At 41.5% G+C, this 17,953-nt stretch overlaps 1 protein-coding gene and 1 long non-coding RNA gene across 2 annotated transcripts; one reads left to right on the top strand and one right to left on the bottom strand.

Annotated features, from left to right (window-relative positions):
* Positions 1-5,164: 5,164 nt before the first annotated feature.
* LOC122039075 (putative disease resistance protein RGA3) lies at positions 5,165-6,496 on the bottom strand. The gene has a single exon (XM_042599087.1). It carries the CDS (start codon positions 6,494-6,496, stop codon positions 5,165-5,167), a length of 1,332 nt encoding a protein of 443 aa, XP_042455021.1.
* A 4,026-nt stretch (positions 6,497-10,522) lies between these two features.
* Positions 10,523-11,633, top strand: LOC121998984. Its single transcript, XR_006116762.1, has 3 exons — positions 10,523-11,022; positions 11,085-11,190; positions 11,446-11,633. It is a non-coding gene; the product is annotated as an uncharacterized LOC121998984 (long non-coding RNA).
* The last annotated feature ends 6,320 nt before the right edge of the window (positions 11,634-17,953 follow it).

The raw sequence follows: 17,953 nt of genomic DNA, 5'->3' as shown, positions 1-17,953 counted from the left end.
TCCCCATTGGTTGAACGGGCATGAAACGCTTGACGCCTTCATTTCTTCGGCCGGTCGGTGGGAGAAGTTGTGATACTTCTGGCATGAAAGGTAGGTAGATACTGTCCGAGCGGCGTCTGCTTGTAAAGTTGGCCAAGAGGATCTTCTTGGCCAACGAGCGCCCGCCCGGATGCCCCCCGCATGATCCTTGATGTACTTCCTGGAGGATGTAAGCTGAGTCCTCCGAGCTTACGCATTTCAGCAACGGGCGCGAGAAAGCTTTCTTGTAAAGCTGATCTCCGATGAGTGTAAACCGACCGGCTCTCCTTCTGAGGAGCCGGGTTGCATATTCATCGGATGGTGTGGCGCCCGAACGGAGGAATTCTATGATGGGTGTCCGCCAATCGCTGGGAAATGTGAGACCTTTCATCCGGTCGACGTGCGCTACCAACAGTACTTTTTCGATGGGTTGCTGCATGTCGACCGGCGTTATTGGGCTCGCAAGTTTGGCTAACTCATCGGCTGCTTGATTTTCCGCTCTGGGTATCTTCTGGACAATAACTTCTCTAAACTCAGCTTTGAGCTTCTCGAAGGCTTCAGCGTAGAGTTTAAGCCGAGCGCTATTGATTTCGAAGGTGCCAGAGAGCTGCTGAGCGGCCAACTGTGAATCCGAGTGAATAGTTACCCAACCGGCTCCCACATGCCTGGCAGCCTGCAAGCTAGCTATGAGGGCCTCATACTCTGCCTCATTGTTGGTAGCTTTGTAATCCAGCCGGACGGATAAGTGCATCTTTTCTTCTTGAGGAGAGAGCAGCAATATTCCGACTCCGCTTCCGAGCCGAGTAGATGATCCATCCACATATATTCTCCACATAGCTTCCGACTCCTGCCTTTGCACCTGAGTCACGAAATCGGCCAAGGATTGAGCTTTGATCGCCGATCTGGGTTGATACTGGATGTCAAATTCACTCAGCTCCGTCGTCCATTTGATGAGCCGTCCGGATGCCTCTGGATTTAGTAGCACTCGTCCGAGCGGGCTATTGGTTTTGACAACGATCGTGTGCGCCAGGAAGTATGGACGAAGGCGCCGAGCGGCGAGGACCAGAGCGAATGCTAGTTTCTCGAGCCCAGTGTAGCGAGATTCAGCATCTTTTAGAATGTGACTGAGGAAATACACAGGCTCCTCTCCGCTCGACCTTACTAATGCTGAGCCGACCGCATGCTCGGTTGAAGACAAATACATATAAAGCGGCTCACCCGCCGTTGGTTTGGCCAACACCGGAAGAGAGTTCAGATATACCTTCAAGTCTTCGAACGCCCGATCGCATTCTTCATCCCAGTGAAACTTTGTGGCTTTGTGCAAGATTTTGAAGAAAGGAAGGCTCCGGTCGGCGGTTTTAGAGATGAATCTAGACAGAGCAGTTATCCGACCGGCCAATCGCTGAACTTCCCTTGTATTTCTGGGAGGCGGCATATCTTGCAGAGCTTTCACCTTGCTGGGATTGGCTTCGATGCCCCGCTCGGTCACTATGTATCCCAAGAAGCGTCCTCCTTTCGCTCCGAACAGGCACTTCTGAGAATTCAGCTTGACTCCATACTTACGCAGCGTTCGGAAGGTTTCTTCCATGTCCTTGAAGAGGTCGACCTCTCGGACAGACTTAATTAGAATGTCGTCCACATAAACTTCTAGGTTCCGCCCGATCTGCTCTCTGAATACCTTATTCATCAAGCGCTGATATGTGGCTTCAGCATTCTTCAATCCGAACGGCATCACATTATAGCAATAAGTGCCGTCGGCCGTCACGAAGCTGACTTTTTCTTGATCTTCACGGGCGAGCGACACTTGGTGATAGCCCTGGTAGGCGTCTAGCATACAGATTAATTCACAACCGGTCGTGGAGTCCACCAGCTGATCTATCCGGGGCAGAGGATAAAAATCCTTCGGGCAAGCTTTGTTAAGATCCCGGAAATCTATGCACACCCTCCATTTGTTGCCCGGCTTGGAGACTAATACTACATTTGCAAGCCAGCTCGGGAACTGCACCTCACGTATATGGCCGGCTTCCAGAAGTTTCTCCACCTCCGTCCGGATGATGGCGTTCTGCTCGGCGCTGAAATCTCTTTTTCTTTGTTTTACCGGCCGAGCATCCGGTCGGACATGCAACTCATGCTGCGCTATGTTTGGCGAAATTCCGGGCAACTCATGTGTCGACCAGACGAAGACATCATGATTTCTCCTGAGGCACTGGATCAGCTCCTCTTTCTGCTTCTCCTCCAGATCGGACGCAATAAAGGTTGTGGCCTCCGATCGGGTTGGATGAATCTGCACTTCTTCTTTTTCCTCATAAATTAAAGTGGGTGGCCTTTCGGTGATGGCGTTTACCTCGATCCGGGGCGTTTTCCGAGCAGAATTGGCCTCTGCTCGGACCATCTCGATGTAACATCGCCGAGCTGCTAGCTGGTCTCCTCGTACTTCTCCCACATGGTCCTCCACGGGGAATTTGATCTTCTGATGAAAAGTTGAGACGACCGCCCGGAATTCGCTGAGTGCCGGTCGTCCCAAAATGACGTTGTAGGACGAGGGAGAGTCAACCACTACGAAGTTTGTTGTTCTCGTCCTCCTGAGCGGCTCTTCTCCCAGCGAGATAGCCAGCCGGATCTGGCCGACCGGCTAAACTTCGTTACCCGTGAACCCGTAGAGCGGAGTCGTCATAGGTAACAGCTTGGCTCGATCAATTTGCAGCTGATCGAACGCCCTCTTGAATATGATGTTAACTGAGCTCCCTGTGTCAACAAATACGCGGTGAATAGTGTAGTTGGCTATTACCGCATTGATGAGCAGAGCGTCGTCGTGAGGCACTTCAACTCCTTCCAAGTCCCCGGGCCCGAAACTGATTTCAGGTCCGCTTGCTCGCTCTATGCTGCAACCGACGGCATGGATTTGGAGCTGCCGCACGCTCGCCTTTCTAGCTCGATTGGAGTATCCTCCGGTCGGCCTGCCAGCGATGACATTGATCTCGCCTCGGGAAGTGTTGCTTTTATTTTCCTCTTCCCGAGCGGATGGTCGGGACCGTTCTCTGGACGCTCGGCGATTCTCTCGCCTGGGAGAGCGATGCCGATCGGGAGTCTGTTGCCGTGGCCTATCAACTCGCGTCCGATCGGCTTCCTGAATTCTCTGTCGCCGATCGACTGAGGGAGATCGCCGTCCAGCACTCCGTGGCACAGGATGAGCCACGAAGGGAAGACTTCGACAATCCCTTGTGTTGTGCATATCCGTCCGGTGGAAGGAGCAAAACATCGGGGTCCACCTCTTCTTCGGTTTGGGCCGGGCGGCGGCTACCTCCTGCACATGGGACCGGACATGGGAAGATCGGATTGCTTCAGCCCTTGGTCCTCTAGGCGGCTGATGAGCGGCGTGCTGTTTCCGCTCGGCTAGAGGAGGCCGCTCGGCGGGAGTTTCTTTTTTCCTGGCCGCCTGTGCTTCTTCCACGTTAATGTACTCGTTAGCCCGATGTAGCATATGATCGTAATCCCGGGGTGGCTTTCGGATGAGCGATCGGAAGAAATCTCCATCCACTAGGCCTTGTGTGAAGGCATTCATCATGGTTTCCGAAGTGGCCGTTGGAATGTCCATCGCCACTTGGTTGAATCGCTGGATGTAAGCTCGAAGCGATTCCCGGGCCTCTTGCTTGATGGCGAACAGACTTACGCTTGTTTTTTGATAACGCCGACTGCTGGCGAAGTGGTGGAGGAAGGCCGTTCGGAAGTCCTTGAAGCTTGTGATGGATCCGTCCGGCAGCCTCCGGAACCACCGTTGAGCCGATCCCGAGAGAGTGGTGAGAAAAACTCGGCACTTTACTCCATCTGTGTATTGATGGAGGGTTGCCGTGTTATCAAACTTACCCAGGTGATCATCCGGGTCGGTTGTCCCATTATACTCGCCAATCGTCGGGGGCGTGTAGTGCTTGGGCAGAGGGTCTCGTAGAATGACCTCTGAAAATTGGCGATTGATCCGCTCGGGCGACGCGTCCGCTCGGGGGGCTTTCCCCTTCCTGTCGTCTCGTCGAGGCATTTCCTCCGAAGAAGACCCCTTATCCCTGTGAGTTGGTGCGGAACAGAGCCCAATGAAATGCGACGGTGGCAGGTGGTGCTTCCGTTCGGCCACCAGATGCTGATGTTGCTTGCTGCTCCGGCCGCTCGGATGCGGTTTTCTGTTTTTGCTCCACGAGCTTAGCGGCCCTTGTCTCGATCAGAGCGTCGAGTTCCTCGTTCGAAAGCGTCACCACGTGTTGTTGTCCAGCCTCGTCCATTGTTCCCGATCGGATGCAGGAGCGTTCCCACAGACGGCGCCAAATTGATCCTGTCCGAATCACCGAACCAAAGGACGCTGGGCACGTGGCGCGCTCCTAGTCGAGGACGTAGGCTTCCGTCTGGTCGCACGAATCTCCGGCGAACCTGCACAGAAGTCGGGCCGGGAAGGGTTCCCGGCGTCGACCCTCCGACGCTCAAGTCAGGCAAGCAAATAATGCAAAAGGTGGCTCCAGAGATGATTTTTCGCGTACCTGCGGCGAAGTAAGAGGCTCTATATATATAGAGCAAGGAGAGAACTAATGCACGCTCACCGAGGTGCAGACGTGTCAGCAACCCATACCTCGGTATGTACTTGTCAGAGAGCTTACCTGACACCATACTGCTACAGTCCGAGCATGTCTTCGATGGGACAACAGGACACCCCGTCGCCAGACTAGGGGTATGGCGTAGCCATACGACTTGACGGCTGTCAGAGGGTGTTCCCTTCCTTTACCCACCGCCCGGCCGGGACGTCCGTCCGGCCGACCGGGCGAAGAACGTCGTCCGAACGGCCTTAATTCCCTGCGTCGGCCGGGCGGCCCGTCCCTCCGCTCGGTCATTATGTACTATTTCATTGAGCGTCGGAACCCTGGTCCCTACCAGGGTGTCTTTTACTACCAGATGTCCCTTTCTTCTAAATCCGGTCGGCTCGTCCTTCTCCGGCGGGCCACTGGACCCTTTGACCTCCCCGTGGTGTTGACCCCTCGTTATGGGGTTCCGGATTCTTACCACCGGATCAATCATAATTCCACAATATTCAGATTCTTGAAAGAAACACCTATCAACAAACTCAAGAAAATAGTCACTTCCAACGTCTTCCATCCTCTTTGTGTTTTTATCTTCGTTCGGCCATCCACATTAGAACCAACTCAACTTTATCGAATGTGTAATCTTTAGGAACCATCGAGCAAAAAGCAAAGCACTGCTTCATATTTTCATCGAGATATTGATAACTTAACTGCAGAGCTGGCATAATGCCATCTTCATCTTGTTTTACTTCCCATATGTCGCTCTCCATTATGGTGGTCCAATGTTGCCAACACAAATTTGACTTCATAACCTTGCCAATTGTTTTTGCAGCTAATGGTGAGCCCTTCAACTTGCGAGCAATCTTTCTACCAATATCTTCTAGCCCCGGATAGTCTTCAGGGTTGAGTATGCCAAATGAGCATTTATTGAACAATTGCCAAAAGACATCTTCGTCTAAACCATGGAGCAAGATTGATTCTGCCGGGTTAACCATTTTAGAAACTTTCATAACTCGAGTTGTAACAATGATTTTACTACCATGAGCTCCTCCATCTTTGAGCAGTGCACAGAAGTTCTCCCAGATACTCTCCTTATCGCTCCACATGTCGTCAAGAAAAAGCAGAAACTTCTTGTTCGCAATATGCTCATCGAGTATTTTTCGAAGAGATTCCAAACACATATTATCGTGTTGTTTTTGCTGAGTTACTGACTGTATTATAGACTTAGTGAGTCCCTGTACACTGAAATTGTGAGACACACAAACCCAAATCTTGAGGTCAAAATGATGCTGAATTCTGGTGTCTTTGTACACGTACTGAGCTAGAGTAGTCTTTCCCACCCCTCCGATCCCGGTAATGGGCAAGACGGAGAAGGTATCGTTGACAACTCCGGGTGCAGGTTCCACCTGATTAGCTGACCCCAACAACCACTCTACCACTTGGTTCAGTTCTTTCTCTCTGCCAAACAATATGTCCGTCGCCGGGGAAGAGCATGATTCTCTGGACTGAAACTTCACCTCAAGTTGCGTCCCTCTATCATTTAGTGGTAGCACATTCATGATGCCCTCCATACTATTAGCAATTCTCTCCAGCCTTCCTTGAATCTCCACCACGCTAGTTCTCATGGCATCTTCCTCCAAGGAATGAGAAGGACCAAACAACTTTTCTTTTGCAGCAGGCAAAATGTTTGGAAGGCCACCGGAGCCACTTGCTGCCTTGTCCTCTTCTTCACCTTTGATCTTCTGCCTGAGTACATGGTATTGGAACTCATCTATCAAGTCCTCAGCATCATAAGCAGCATCCTTGAGTTTCTGCATCAATGGCATGATTGGCATCCACTTGGTGTCGTTGCTCTGACTACTCTTTACCTTGGCAAGCATGGTTTGAGTCTTCAGCAGCGATGTGCACAGAGTTTCCATGTCCTCCGCGAATCCCCTGCGTTCGACAAACAGTTGGATGGCTTTGTCGCTGGCCTTATCGATCAAGGTATGGATGAAGGCCTGCGCGAACCATCCCCCTGTTGGAGATTAAACTTTATTTTGATGTTGATAAAATTTGTGAAGATAGAAGGATGAGGTGGTAAGTTTGACTAAACTTAGTGATAGGATTGTTGAGTTGTCAATGATAGGATAAGAGTTTCGTAGAGATAGAATTAAAAAAAAAATCTTGATTATTAGTGCTTATCCAATAAGTCTATAAATATGTACATCTTTTCAATGAATGAAGTAAGTTGTGTGTTTTGTTTTATTCTCCTCCTCTCCACGTAGAGATTCTTCACCTCTTCCACATTTTTTTTTTCTTCTATAATCCTTTTATTTCTTCTCCAATAATTCCTTTTTCAACAAAGTGGTATCAGAGTCATGTCGATACTTCTTATCCCTCCTCTTGTTGATTTGAAGTATGACAATTGGAGTATCCAAATGAGTGCCTTACTGGAGAGCGAAGGCTTGTGGGATATTGTTGAAAGAGGCTATAAAGAGCCTCAAGGAGTCCACCAAACGGAGGCAGAAAAGACGCCAATGGCGGTACAAAAGAGAAAAGATAAAAAAGCTCTTTTCTTTATTTATAAAGCTCTTGATGAAGCTACTTTTGAGAAAGTAGCCGAAGCTACAATTTCCAAAAAGGCATTGGAGATCTTACAAGTAGAATACAAAGGTGATGAAAGAGCAAAAAGTATTCGCCTTCAAATCCTGAGAGGGGAATTTGAATCGTTGGAGATGAAAGAGTCCGAAAATGTATTAGACTACTTTACAAGGGTATTGGTTATTGTCAACCAATTGAGAAGAAATGACGATAACATTGAAGATAGTCGCGTCGTAGAGAAAATTCTACGCTTGTTGGAATCAAGGTAGGACTATGTAGTTGCGGCTATAGAAGAATCAAAAGATGTGAAAGAAATGAAGGTGCAAGAATTATTAAGCTCTCTACAAGCTCATGAAGCAAGAATGCAAAGAAGAAGGAGAGAGCCTATGGAGCAGGCTCTACAAACCAAGCTCACCATTATTGACCAAAAAGAAGAGTCAAAGACCGAAGGTTCGCAAGAAAATGACAGTAGTCGTGGTAACTTCCGTGGACGTGGTCGAGGTAGAGGCCGTGGCAGGGGCTTTGCTCGAGGCTGAGGAAGAAGTAAAGACAACAATCAAGGTAGAGACCAAAGGTATGACAAAAGAAATGTAAGATATTATACTTGCAACAAATTTGGTCATTATGCAACAAAATGCCGCTCTAACAATGTGCAAGGGAATGCTAATTACGCGTCAAAAGAAGACAATGACAATGATGTAGTTTTGCTAGCAAGAAAGGATGGAGATTCCACAAATAAGAATTTGTGGTATTTAGATTCCGGGGCAAGCAATCATATGTGCGGGCGTAAAGATATGTTTGTCTAGTTGGATGAAACGGTGAATGGACAAGTTTCATTTGGAGACGCATCCAAAATCCAAGTAAAAGGCGTTGGTAAGATTCTTATCAAACTTAAAGACGGAGCTCACACATACATCACTGATGTTTATTATGTGCCCGACATGAAAACAAATATTATTAGTCTTGGACAATTGCTTGAGAAAGGTTTTAATATGCAACTAAAAGATGTTAGTCTTCGTCTGAAAAAGCAAAGCAAACTTATTGCTCATATTCCTATGTCTAAAAATAGGATGTTTTCTCTTGATATTAAGCATGTTACTGCAAAATGCTTAAGTGCATGCATAAAGGATATTACATGGCTATGACATATGAGGTACTGGCATGTAAACTTCAGAGCTCTAAAGCTTCTCTCAAGCAAAGGAATGGTGAATGGTCTTCCTCATATTAATGCTCAAGATGATATCTGTGAAGGGTGTATTCTTGGCAAACATCCTAGAGCAAGTTTTCTGAATGAATCGCACAATCGAGCTAAGAAGCCTCTTGAACTCATTCATACGGACATATGTGGGCCAATCACTCCGACCTCCTTTGGAGGTCGTCGATATTTTCTAACCTTTATTGATGATTTTAGCAGGAAAACTTGGGTCTATTTTTGATGAATAAAGACGATGCTTTTGAGAAGTTCAAGGAATTCAAAGGATTGGTAGAAATTCAATCTGGCTATACTATCAAAGCAATGCGGCCAGATCGTGGTGGTGAATTCACCTCAAAAGAATTTGAAAAATTCTGCAAAAATCATGGCATCTGGAGGCCTTTAACAGCACCTTACTCCCCTCAACAAAATGGAGTTGCTGAAAGGAAGAACCGAACTATTCTCGACATGGTTCAAAGTATGCTCAAAACGAAAGAAGTACCCAAATAATTTTGGGCCGAAGCTGTAAACTATGCGGTGTATTTGCTAAATAGATCTCCTACAAGGAATTTAGAAGGAATTACACCTCAAGAAGCATGGACCAGATACAAGCCATGTGTATCTCATTTGAAGATTTTCGGATGTATTGCCTATGCACACATTCCAGATCAAAGAAGAACGAAGCTTGATGACAAAAGCTTACCTTGCATTTTCATTGGCTACAATGCAAGATCGAAAGCTTACAGACTCTATAATCCAGTGAACAGAATGATTATCATAAGTAGAGATGTTGAATTTCAAGAAGATGGTGCTTGAAATTGGAGCACTAATATGGTGATGATTCAAGAAGAAGAACAAGTGAAGGAGAAAGAACCAACTCCACCACCATCGTCTACTTCTTCATCACCCTTGGATGAAGAAGATCCTCCACCACAAAAGACAAGAAGTCTTCAAGAATTATATGAGGTGACAACTCCACTTAATCTCATTTGTCTTTATGCTAATGAAGAAATTGTATCTTTTGAAGAAGCTATTAAAGATAGCAAATGGAAGAAAGCTATGGATGAAGAGATGAAAGCAATTGAGAAGAATGAAACTTGGCATCTTACTACTTTGCCCGATGGCCATAAACCCATTGGTGTGAAGTGGGTTTATAAAGTGAAGAAAAATGCTCAAGGAGAAATAGAAAAGTACAGAGCGCGACTTGTGGCAAAAGGTTACAAACAAAAGGTCGGCATTGACTACGAAGAAGTGTTTGCTCCTGTTGCCCGAATGGAGACTATAAGGTTGATAATCTCTTTAGCCGCTCAACTAAAATGGCAAATATTTCAGCTTGATGTTAAATCGACATTTCTTAATGGCTACTTAGAAGAAGTCTATATTGAACAGCCGGCTGGCTACATCAAGGGAGGCAAGAAAGAAAGGTGTTGAAGTTGAAGAAAGCTCTCTATGGCTTGAAGCAAGCATCGAGAGCATGGAATTCAAGAATTGATGCATACTTCAAAGAAAATGGCTTTATGCAATGCCCTTATGAGCATGCTCTTTATGTAAGAGCAGACAATGATAACATCTTATTGGTATCATTATATGTAGATGATCTAATCGTGATAGGAAGTTCGCCTCAAATGATAAAATCTTTTAAGGAAGCTATGACAAAAGCATTCGATATGACCGATATGGGACTTATGTCCTACTTTCTCGGCTTGGAGGTGAAACAAGGAGTTGATGGCATATTTATGACTCAAGAACAATATGCAAAGGAGGTCCTCAAGAGATTTAGAATGGATGATTGTAATCCAGTTAACACACCGGTGGACTGTGGAACAAAGCTATCCAAGAGTGACGAAGGAAAGACGGTTGATCCCACACGTTTTAAAAGTTTGGTGGGAAGCTTGCGGTACCTAACTTGCACTCGACCGGATATATTATATGGAGTCGGTCTTGTGAGCATGTAAAATACCGAAAATAGGCGAATATTAATAAGGGAATTTTCCGAAATTTTTGGAAATTTTCTGGGAATTTTTCAGAGCTCGTATGAACGAGTTAACGGGGATGAAAACGGGGCTGGGAAAAGCCTGTTTTGGCTACCCCATTTAAATGAGGAAAAGTTGAATTTATTAATTCCTTTCCTTTATTTATTTTCCCTTTTGCTTCATTCTTTTTCGCCGTTCATTCTCTTTTCCCCGCGCGCTTTCTCCTCCCGAGTCCTAACCGACGCTGGGGCAGTTTCCCTTCTCCTCGCGATTTAAGTGTGGTCGAGGGTTTCTGGCATACTCTTCTTCTTCTCCCTCATCGCGCCGCTCCTCACCCGTGCCCTAGATCTGCAGCGCGCTGCAGCCACACGGAAGTGCCGCCGGCCGCCACTGAGCCTTGCCAACGCCGCTACCCTCTCTGATCCGGAGCAGCGTCTTATCGCCTCTGCTCTAGCGCCGCTCATCCTTGTGCGCCGACGCCGATCCCGACTTCTCGGTGAGTTGCTGTCGCGCCACCGTCGGCCGAGCCATCCTCCGCCGACTCTCCTCCATTGTGTCTCTGCTGACCTTGGTGGTGTTGTCCTCCCTGTGCCCTAGCTGTTTCCCCCTTGCCATGGGCTACTGCCGCCGCCGATCAGCAGGCACCCTCCAGTAACGCCGACGTCCTCTCGTGCCCTAATTCCCGATGATCTGGGAGGTAAGGAATTGTGTTCTGTATTAGGATTTTTGATTGATGATGTACACATCTTAATCTGACAGTGGGGAAAGGAAGATTTCCAGTAGGGTTTGCTGTGGTTTGTTGATTTCCGACAGCAACCCCATTCAACAGCCCTTGATCCAGCAGCAATCATGACTGTGAATTTAGGTAAGGGGTAGGAATTTGATATGTTTTGTAGTAGAAGATTATGTGTTGATTAGGGTTCGTTAATTACGTTGGATTATGTGTTTTCAAAGAATGAAGTAAGTTGTGTATTTTATTTTATTCTCCTCCTCTCCACGTAGAGATTCTTCAATCTTCACCTCTTCCACATTTTTTTTTTTCTATAATCCTTTTATTTCTTCTCCAATAATTCCTTTTTCAACAACCCCCACCGTTAGTGACACCGCCATCTGATTGCAGAAGAGAGCAGCGGCAGATCCTTGCTCTTCTTTCAGATCTGGAAGCCAAAAGAGCTGCAAAAACAAAAACAGCAGTCATTAAGGACACACGTCATGTTGTAGATCGAACTATTGATTGATTGGTGGCAAATTATCAGGATTAATATAGCAAAGTAATATATATGTATAAGATATTTGATTACCTCCCAATAAAGTGGATCAGGAGGTGATCGTTGCTGCCGTTGAGTGGGCGATGCTTCTCCAAACTACGGAATAGTCTCAGGAAGCAAATATTGCTAGAAGGAAGTTGGAGATCAAAGCAAAGTTTGGCGATGCTCCTGCAAACTACAGAATAGTCTCCGGAAGAGCAAATATTGCAAAAAGAAAGTTTGGAATCAAAGTGAAGTTACGTACAGACTTCCGCCTCTTCGCTTAGAAATAAGAATGGCACGTGAGAATGTCTTTTACCCACGCGTTTTCAGTTCGGTGGAAGCTGACTCAGCCAGGATTAATTAAAAATAATATAATTACAAAAAGGTTAATACCTTTAATCCCTATTATATTTTCTATCTAGTTGCATTCCCCCTATCTATTTTAAAAATTACACTTAATCCCTTTTAGATATGAAATAAAAAGAAAAAAATATAAATGATCAAAATAATCTTGACTTAAATTAGATTTCTAAAAAAAATAAAAATAAAAATAAAAAATCTCATAAGACCGCTGAAAGTTTTACCTTAATCCAACTTAATTTATATATAGGCCAAAAATCTCATTTATTCTTTGAAAAAATATTCTCATAAAATTCATAGATGCACCACCAGTATAAAGAACAGAAAAAACAACAACTCTGAAAGGGATAACCTATCAACTCATTTCACCGCTCACTAAACCAAAAAGAGTCAAAATTCTAAATTGATAAATTAAAATAAAAAAAATAGAACAAAATTTATCATTAAAAATTAAAATGAAGACTTTTTGACGATTTAGAAAAAAAATCATCCATTTTATTTTTACTTAAAAGTAAATTTTCATTTCAAAACAGCACCCTTTTGAAACGAAAAGTACTTTTTAGTTGTTTTGAAACGAAAATTTACGTTTGAACAAAACATAAAAGAGTAAATTTTTTTCCCAAGTCGCCAAGGTTTTCATTTTAATTTTTAATGATAAACTTTATTCCATTTTTTTCATTTAATTTTGATTCATCAATTTAGAATCATGACTCTTTTTAATTTGGTGAAAATAGTGGAATGAGTTTTTGACTGATTATCTTTTTTAAAATTGCTATTTTTATATTGTTTATGCTAGCGTGTATAAATTTTGTGAAGATTTTCTTTCCATAAATAAGTGAGATTTTTTTCTATATAAAAATCAAGTTGGGTTAAGGTTAAGTTTTCAACAGTCTTATGAGATTTTTTTATTTTTATTTTCCTTTTTTTAGAAGTCTGAGTTATTTTGGCTATTTTTTTTTTCTTTTTTACTTCATATGAAAGGGGGTTAAGTGTAATTTTTTAAACAAAAGGGGCAAAATGCAAATTGATAGACAACAATGAATGTATCTGAATTAAAACTCATTATTCAATTCAACTAAACTCTCTTTCCTTTCATTTGTGTATGGAAGCTTACTAATCAAAATTTAATTAAGATTATTTTATTTATAATTATATAGATAAATAGATCTATCTCGACCATTAAATTCATTACTAACCTTCTTTATGTTTTTTTTTTCGTTTCACTTTCATAAGTTGAAGTTTATTCAGACCATTAAGGAGTATTTAGTAGATCATTTTTTAAATTCTAAATGCATGAAACTATTTGTGAATGTCAAATTCTATTTCAGTCCTATAATTTTTACCCAAAAGTTAAGAGTAAAAAATCTAATATTTTTTCTTACTTTTATTTTTTTTATCTAAAATTAAAAGTTTACGTACTTAATTAATCTATCATTTTATATAATTATTACTATACTTTTAAACTAATTATTTATTTTATTATAAGTATCATTTTACATAATTAAAAATATTTAATATATAATATAATTACAAAAATGAATCTATCTGAATTGGAACCCATCATTCAATTAAACTAAACTCTCTCCCTTTCATGTTTTGTATGGAAGCTTATGAATCAAACGTTAATTAAGACTATTTAATTTATAATTACATAGATAAATAGATAATCTATCCGGACCATTAAATACATTACGCATTTACTACAAGAAGACCGTGTAATGGGACAATTCCGCCAACACTACTGGTAGGGCAGCGTTCAATTTCCCGCTGCTTTTTATTGTACCACCTGTAATTGATGTGACGGAAGATCCATGAAATGTTTATCTGAGACGGAATCCTTTTATCTTACAAAAATGTTTTTTTTCCTCCTTAATTAATCCATGTAAATTGGTACTAAAATATTTTTCTCATGGACAAATGAAAAATAACTCAATTATTTGAGTTTATCGATTTGAGGTTGATATGCAAATAGATTTTGTATATTAATTTCATTTCCATCTTCATAATTAATCGAATAGCCTAATTATAATTGTGTAAATTAAACCCAGCTGGCAGCCTATGTGCAGCGCGCCTCTAAAATGATCATAGGCTTAGTGGGGTCCATTGGGATAAGGACACTGTCCCTGAGGACGGGATCATACACTCGAGCCAGCTTTTCTGTACCACCCACGTGACGGAAGATGAAATGTTTTTTCTCACGGACAAAAAGGAATAGCTTGCAAAATGCCTCGTTTTTTTTTCCCTTAATCCACGTAAAATGCCTTGTTTGAGCTTATTGATTTGACGTTGATATGCCAATAGATACGGTATATTAATTTCATTCTCATCTTCCTAAAATAGCGTTTAGCCTAATTATCACTGCAAATTAAACTCTAAAATATAATTTAGTAAATTAAATCCAGTTGGCGACACGTGCGACGTACCTCCAAAATGATCATAGCTCGGCTCCTGGCTACATCAACGTGCGACCTAGCACAAGGTCCACCACTAGATCTAGAAAAAGAATTAAATTACTCGTGCCAATTTATTAAATAAACATTTGGCGTAAATAGGACTGTCAATTTAAATTAGGTCCGTCAAATTAGTATATCCTATCAAACAATTTAAATAGGTTAGATTAAAATTTTATCAATTTAAGTCTACCGTGGGCCAACCCGTTTAGGCCCGCGACGAACTTGGATTGATCGACGGATTGAGAAACACATGTAAACAAAATTTTATATCAATTTATTATCTTTCTATATTATAATTTTGAGATAAAATAGTACTTTCATCAAAAAAAAAAAAAGAATATTTATTTGTATTCATTTGTATTTAAAAATATCTATTTCTAGATATACATTTCATTGATAAAACATTTCCGAAGTAAAATGTTCCAGATATATTTTTTATTTTTATTTTTAAATTTTTGATGGTCCGTGGATTGGTCCATCTAACCCGTAATCGCTCTTGAATTTGATTGGATGGGTAATTTTTTAATCCATTAAGATGATAGATCAGTCTCTCCTATCTCGCTAAATAATCGACCCATCACAGACCGACCTACTTCGCCACATGTCGATCCGTCGGAGGCGTAAATCATACTCTTTTCAATTATGACATCAAGAAAATGATTTAATTGACTCTTTTATACATTCCCATGACCTCTCTACCAAACATGCTCCTTGCCATCTTTTAGATACTTGCCACTCTTTTATCAATCTAAGTTAATCTAAGTTAAGTCAATCCGCCTAGGTCTGCAATGAGTTTGGGTTGATCGACGAATTAAGAAACACATGCAAATGAAATTTTATGTCAATTTATAATTTTTTATATTATTATTTCAAATAAAAATAGCACTTTTATTAAACATGAGTATTTATTTACATTCATTTATATTTATAATATTTATTTTTGGATATACATTTTATTTATGAAACATTTCCAAAGTAAAATATTTAAGATATTTTTAATTTTTTTTAAAATTTTTGATGACCCGTAGATTGATTCATCTAACCCGTAATTGGTCTTGAATTGGATTAGATTGGTAATTTTTAACCCGCTAAGATAATAGATCGATTTGTCCTGTCCCGCTAAATAATCCTATCCCGACCTGTCACATGCCGACCCATTGGAGATCTAATTAACTCTCTTGTACATTCCCATGGTCTCTCTACCAAAGATGCTCCTTGCCACTCTTTTGTTCTTCTCTTCCAACGACACTTGTCTATAACTTCTTCGATCAACTCTTACGTACATGCGCACAAGCACAATGAAGGTTTGTGTTATGAAGGGATTAGATTTTGACTGCTCCTTCGGGCCTTCGGCGTTGGATGAACATCATCTGGGTAATCAAAAAATAATAGTGACATAGGAGGTGGCCACCTGACACCGGCCGCTTGAATCCCTGGACAGTCAGATATATATTTATAATGTAGGAATTATTTTACTGTCACACTCTCACAGAAAGGAAGCGTATAATTAGTTTAGTGCAAGTACGTACGTACATGCTCGATTTGATGTTGATGATATTTAGATTTTATCAGACTTTTGTTTGAGGGCTAAAAAGTAATCACAAACTAAGCATCTTTATCTCGTGTTATCAATATAATTTAATCGTCCCTGTTTTACCTCCTCCGTATTAATCTTAAAATAAATTATCGGAGGCGCTAGAAATGAACGTATTCTTCTTTTACCACCATTAATACGGTTTAATATATAACTAATGCAATAAAAATTAATGCTAAAAAAAAAGTAGATCCGCTACTTTAGCGGCCCCTAATACCTGAAATCGATCCTAAACATTACATCAAAGATGTCATGTGTCCACCGTCTGCTATGTCCTTAGGCAAATTTAATGCTAAAAAGTTTTCACTACACATATTTTTATTAATAGATTAATTAATATTAATTATCATTAATAGCTTTAACTATCTAATACAATTATTATCATTAGAGCTTTAAATTCAAATTTTTTATAAGAATTTTGTTGTCAATATACATTTTTTAATAATTTTTTTATCCGATCCAACGGATATATTGATTATCTTGTAAACTATCGATGAGAAAGATTGAGGAGGAGACAAAAAAAGAAGAAAAAACCAATGAAATCAACTTGTTAAGAAAAATGAAACTTTTAAAAGGTAAAGAAATCACAATATATAGATTTCAATTTCTATCTTGTAAAGAACGAAACGAAATCCTATTAAAAAAATTTTAATAAAAATTCTGACAAAATTTTTTTAACAAAATATGATGTTGATATAGACAAGCATTGACCAATATATACCAGAAATATCAAAATTATCTTAAATACCATAAAAACATAAATTACTAAAAATAGTAAAAATATTTTTGGCGGCTAAACCATGGATTTTGGGCCCGAAACTTGGCGATTAGAGGTTCCCTTATAATAATGTAGATCTCTGAATTCTTCGCGCATGAGCGCAAATAGAGCCTGATTTCGAGTCTCGACTCAAAAGTTATGATTTTTTAAAGTTCAATAAGTCATATTGAGTTGATCATGCATCAGTCGCCCTTGATTGGGAAAAAAACTCACTCTCGAGTTCATAGTAGCCTCATCAGCATCCACCGAATAAGGAGTCAAGTGCTTCATGTTGAAGACATCATAAGTCTTCAAAAGACTAAGAAGATGCAACCTGTAGGTATTGTCATTGATCTTCTGCAGTATCTCACATAGTCCAATCTTCCGATTTATTATACTCACCAACAGGTAAACAACCACAAGTTAATATAACCCAGATAAAATCTCTGACCTCTAAAAGTACCTAACGATGGTGATTACCAACCCGAGTCTTGTACTTGGTATTGCTCTCCAGAATTGCCAATTTCACCTGCTCATGAATACCTCGAAGATGCTCTGTCATCTCATCTGCTTTAGGACTAAATCGTCTTACACATGGAATAGGGGATAAATCTAGAATCCCAGATGGGTTTGACCCATAGACAATCTCAAAAGGACTTAACATATGGTTCTATTTTTTTGATCTGTTGTAGGCAAACTCTGCTTGAGGTAATGTAAAGTCCCACTACTTTGGCTTAGTTCCTGTGAGACATCTTAGAAGATTACCCAGACTTCGATTCACCACCTCAGTTTGTCCATTTATTTGAGGGTAGTAGGCGCTGCTAAAGTTCAACATTATGCCCAATTTTCCCCATAAACTCTTCCAGAAATGACTGATGAACTTGGTATCTCAATTTGAAATCATGGACCGAGGAATGACATATAAACACACAATCTCTTTGAAGTAAAGATGGTCAATCCGAGCAGTATCCATAGTCTTCCTGCAAGCAAAGAAATGTGTCATTTTTGAGAATCTATCAACCACAACAAGAACTGAATCTAAGGTTCGTTGGGTGATGGGTAATCCTAAGACAAAATAGATGCTGACATTGAACCAAGGAGCTTCAGGAACATGTAAGGGAGTGTACAGGCCTGTATTGGTGAGAACCCTCTTAGGCCGCTGACACACAAAACATAGGTCTATAAAGTGAGCCACATTGCTGGTCAACTTAAGG

The sequence above is a fragment of the Zingiber officinale genome, chromosome 1A (genome assembly GCF_018446385.1).
Source record: "Zingiber officinale cultivar Zhangliang chromosome 1A, Zo_v1.1, whole genome shotgun sequence".
Lineage (NCBI taxonomy): Eukaryota > Viridiplantae > Streptophyta > Magnoliopsida > Zingiberales > Zingiberaceae > Zingiber > Zingiber officinale.
This window is presented reverse-complemented; position numbering and strand designations above follow the sequence as displayed.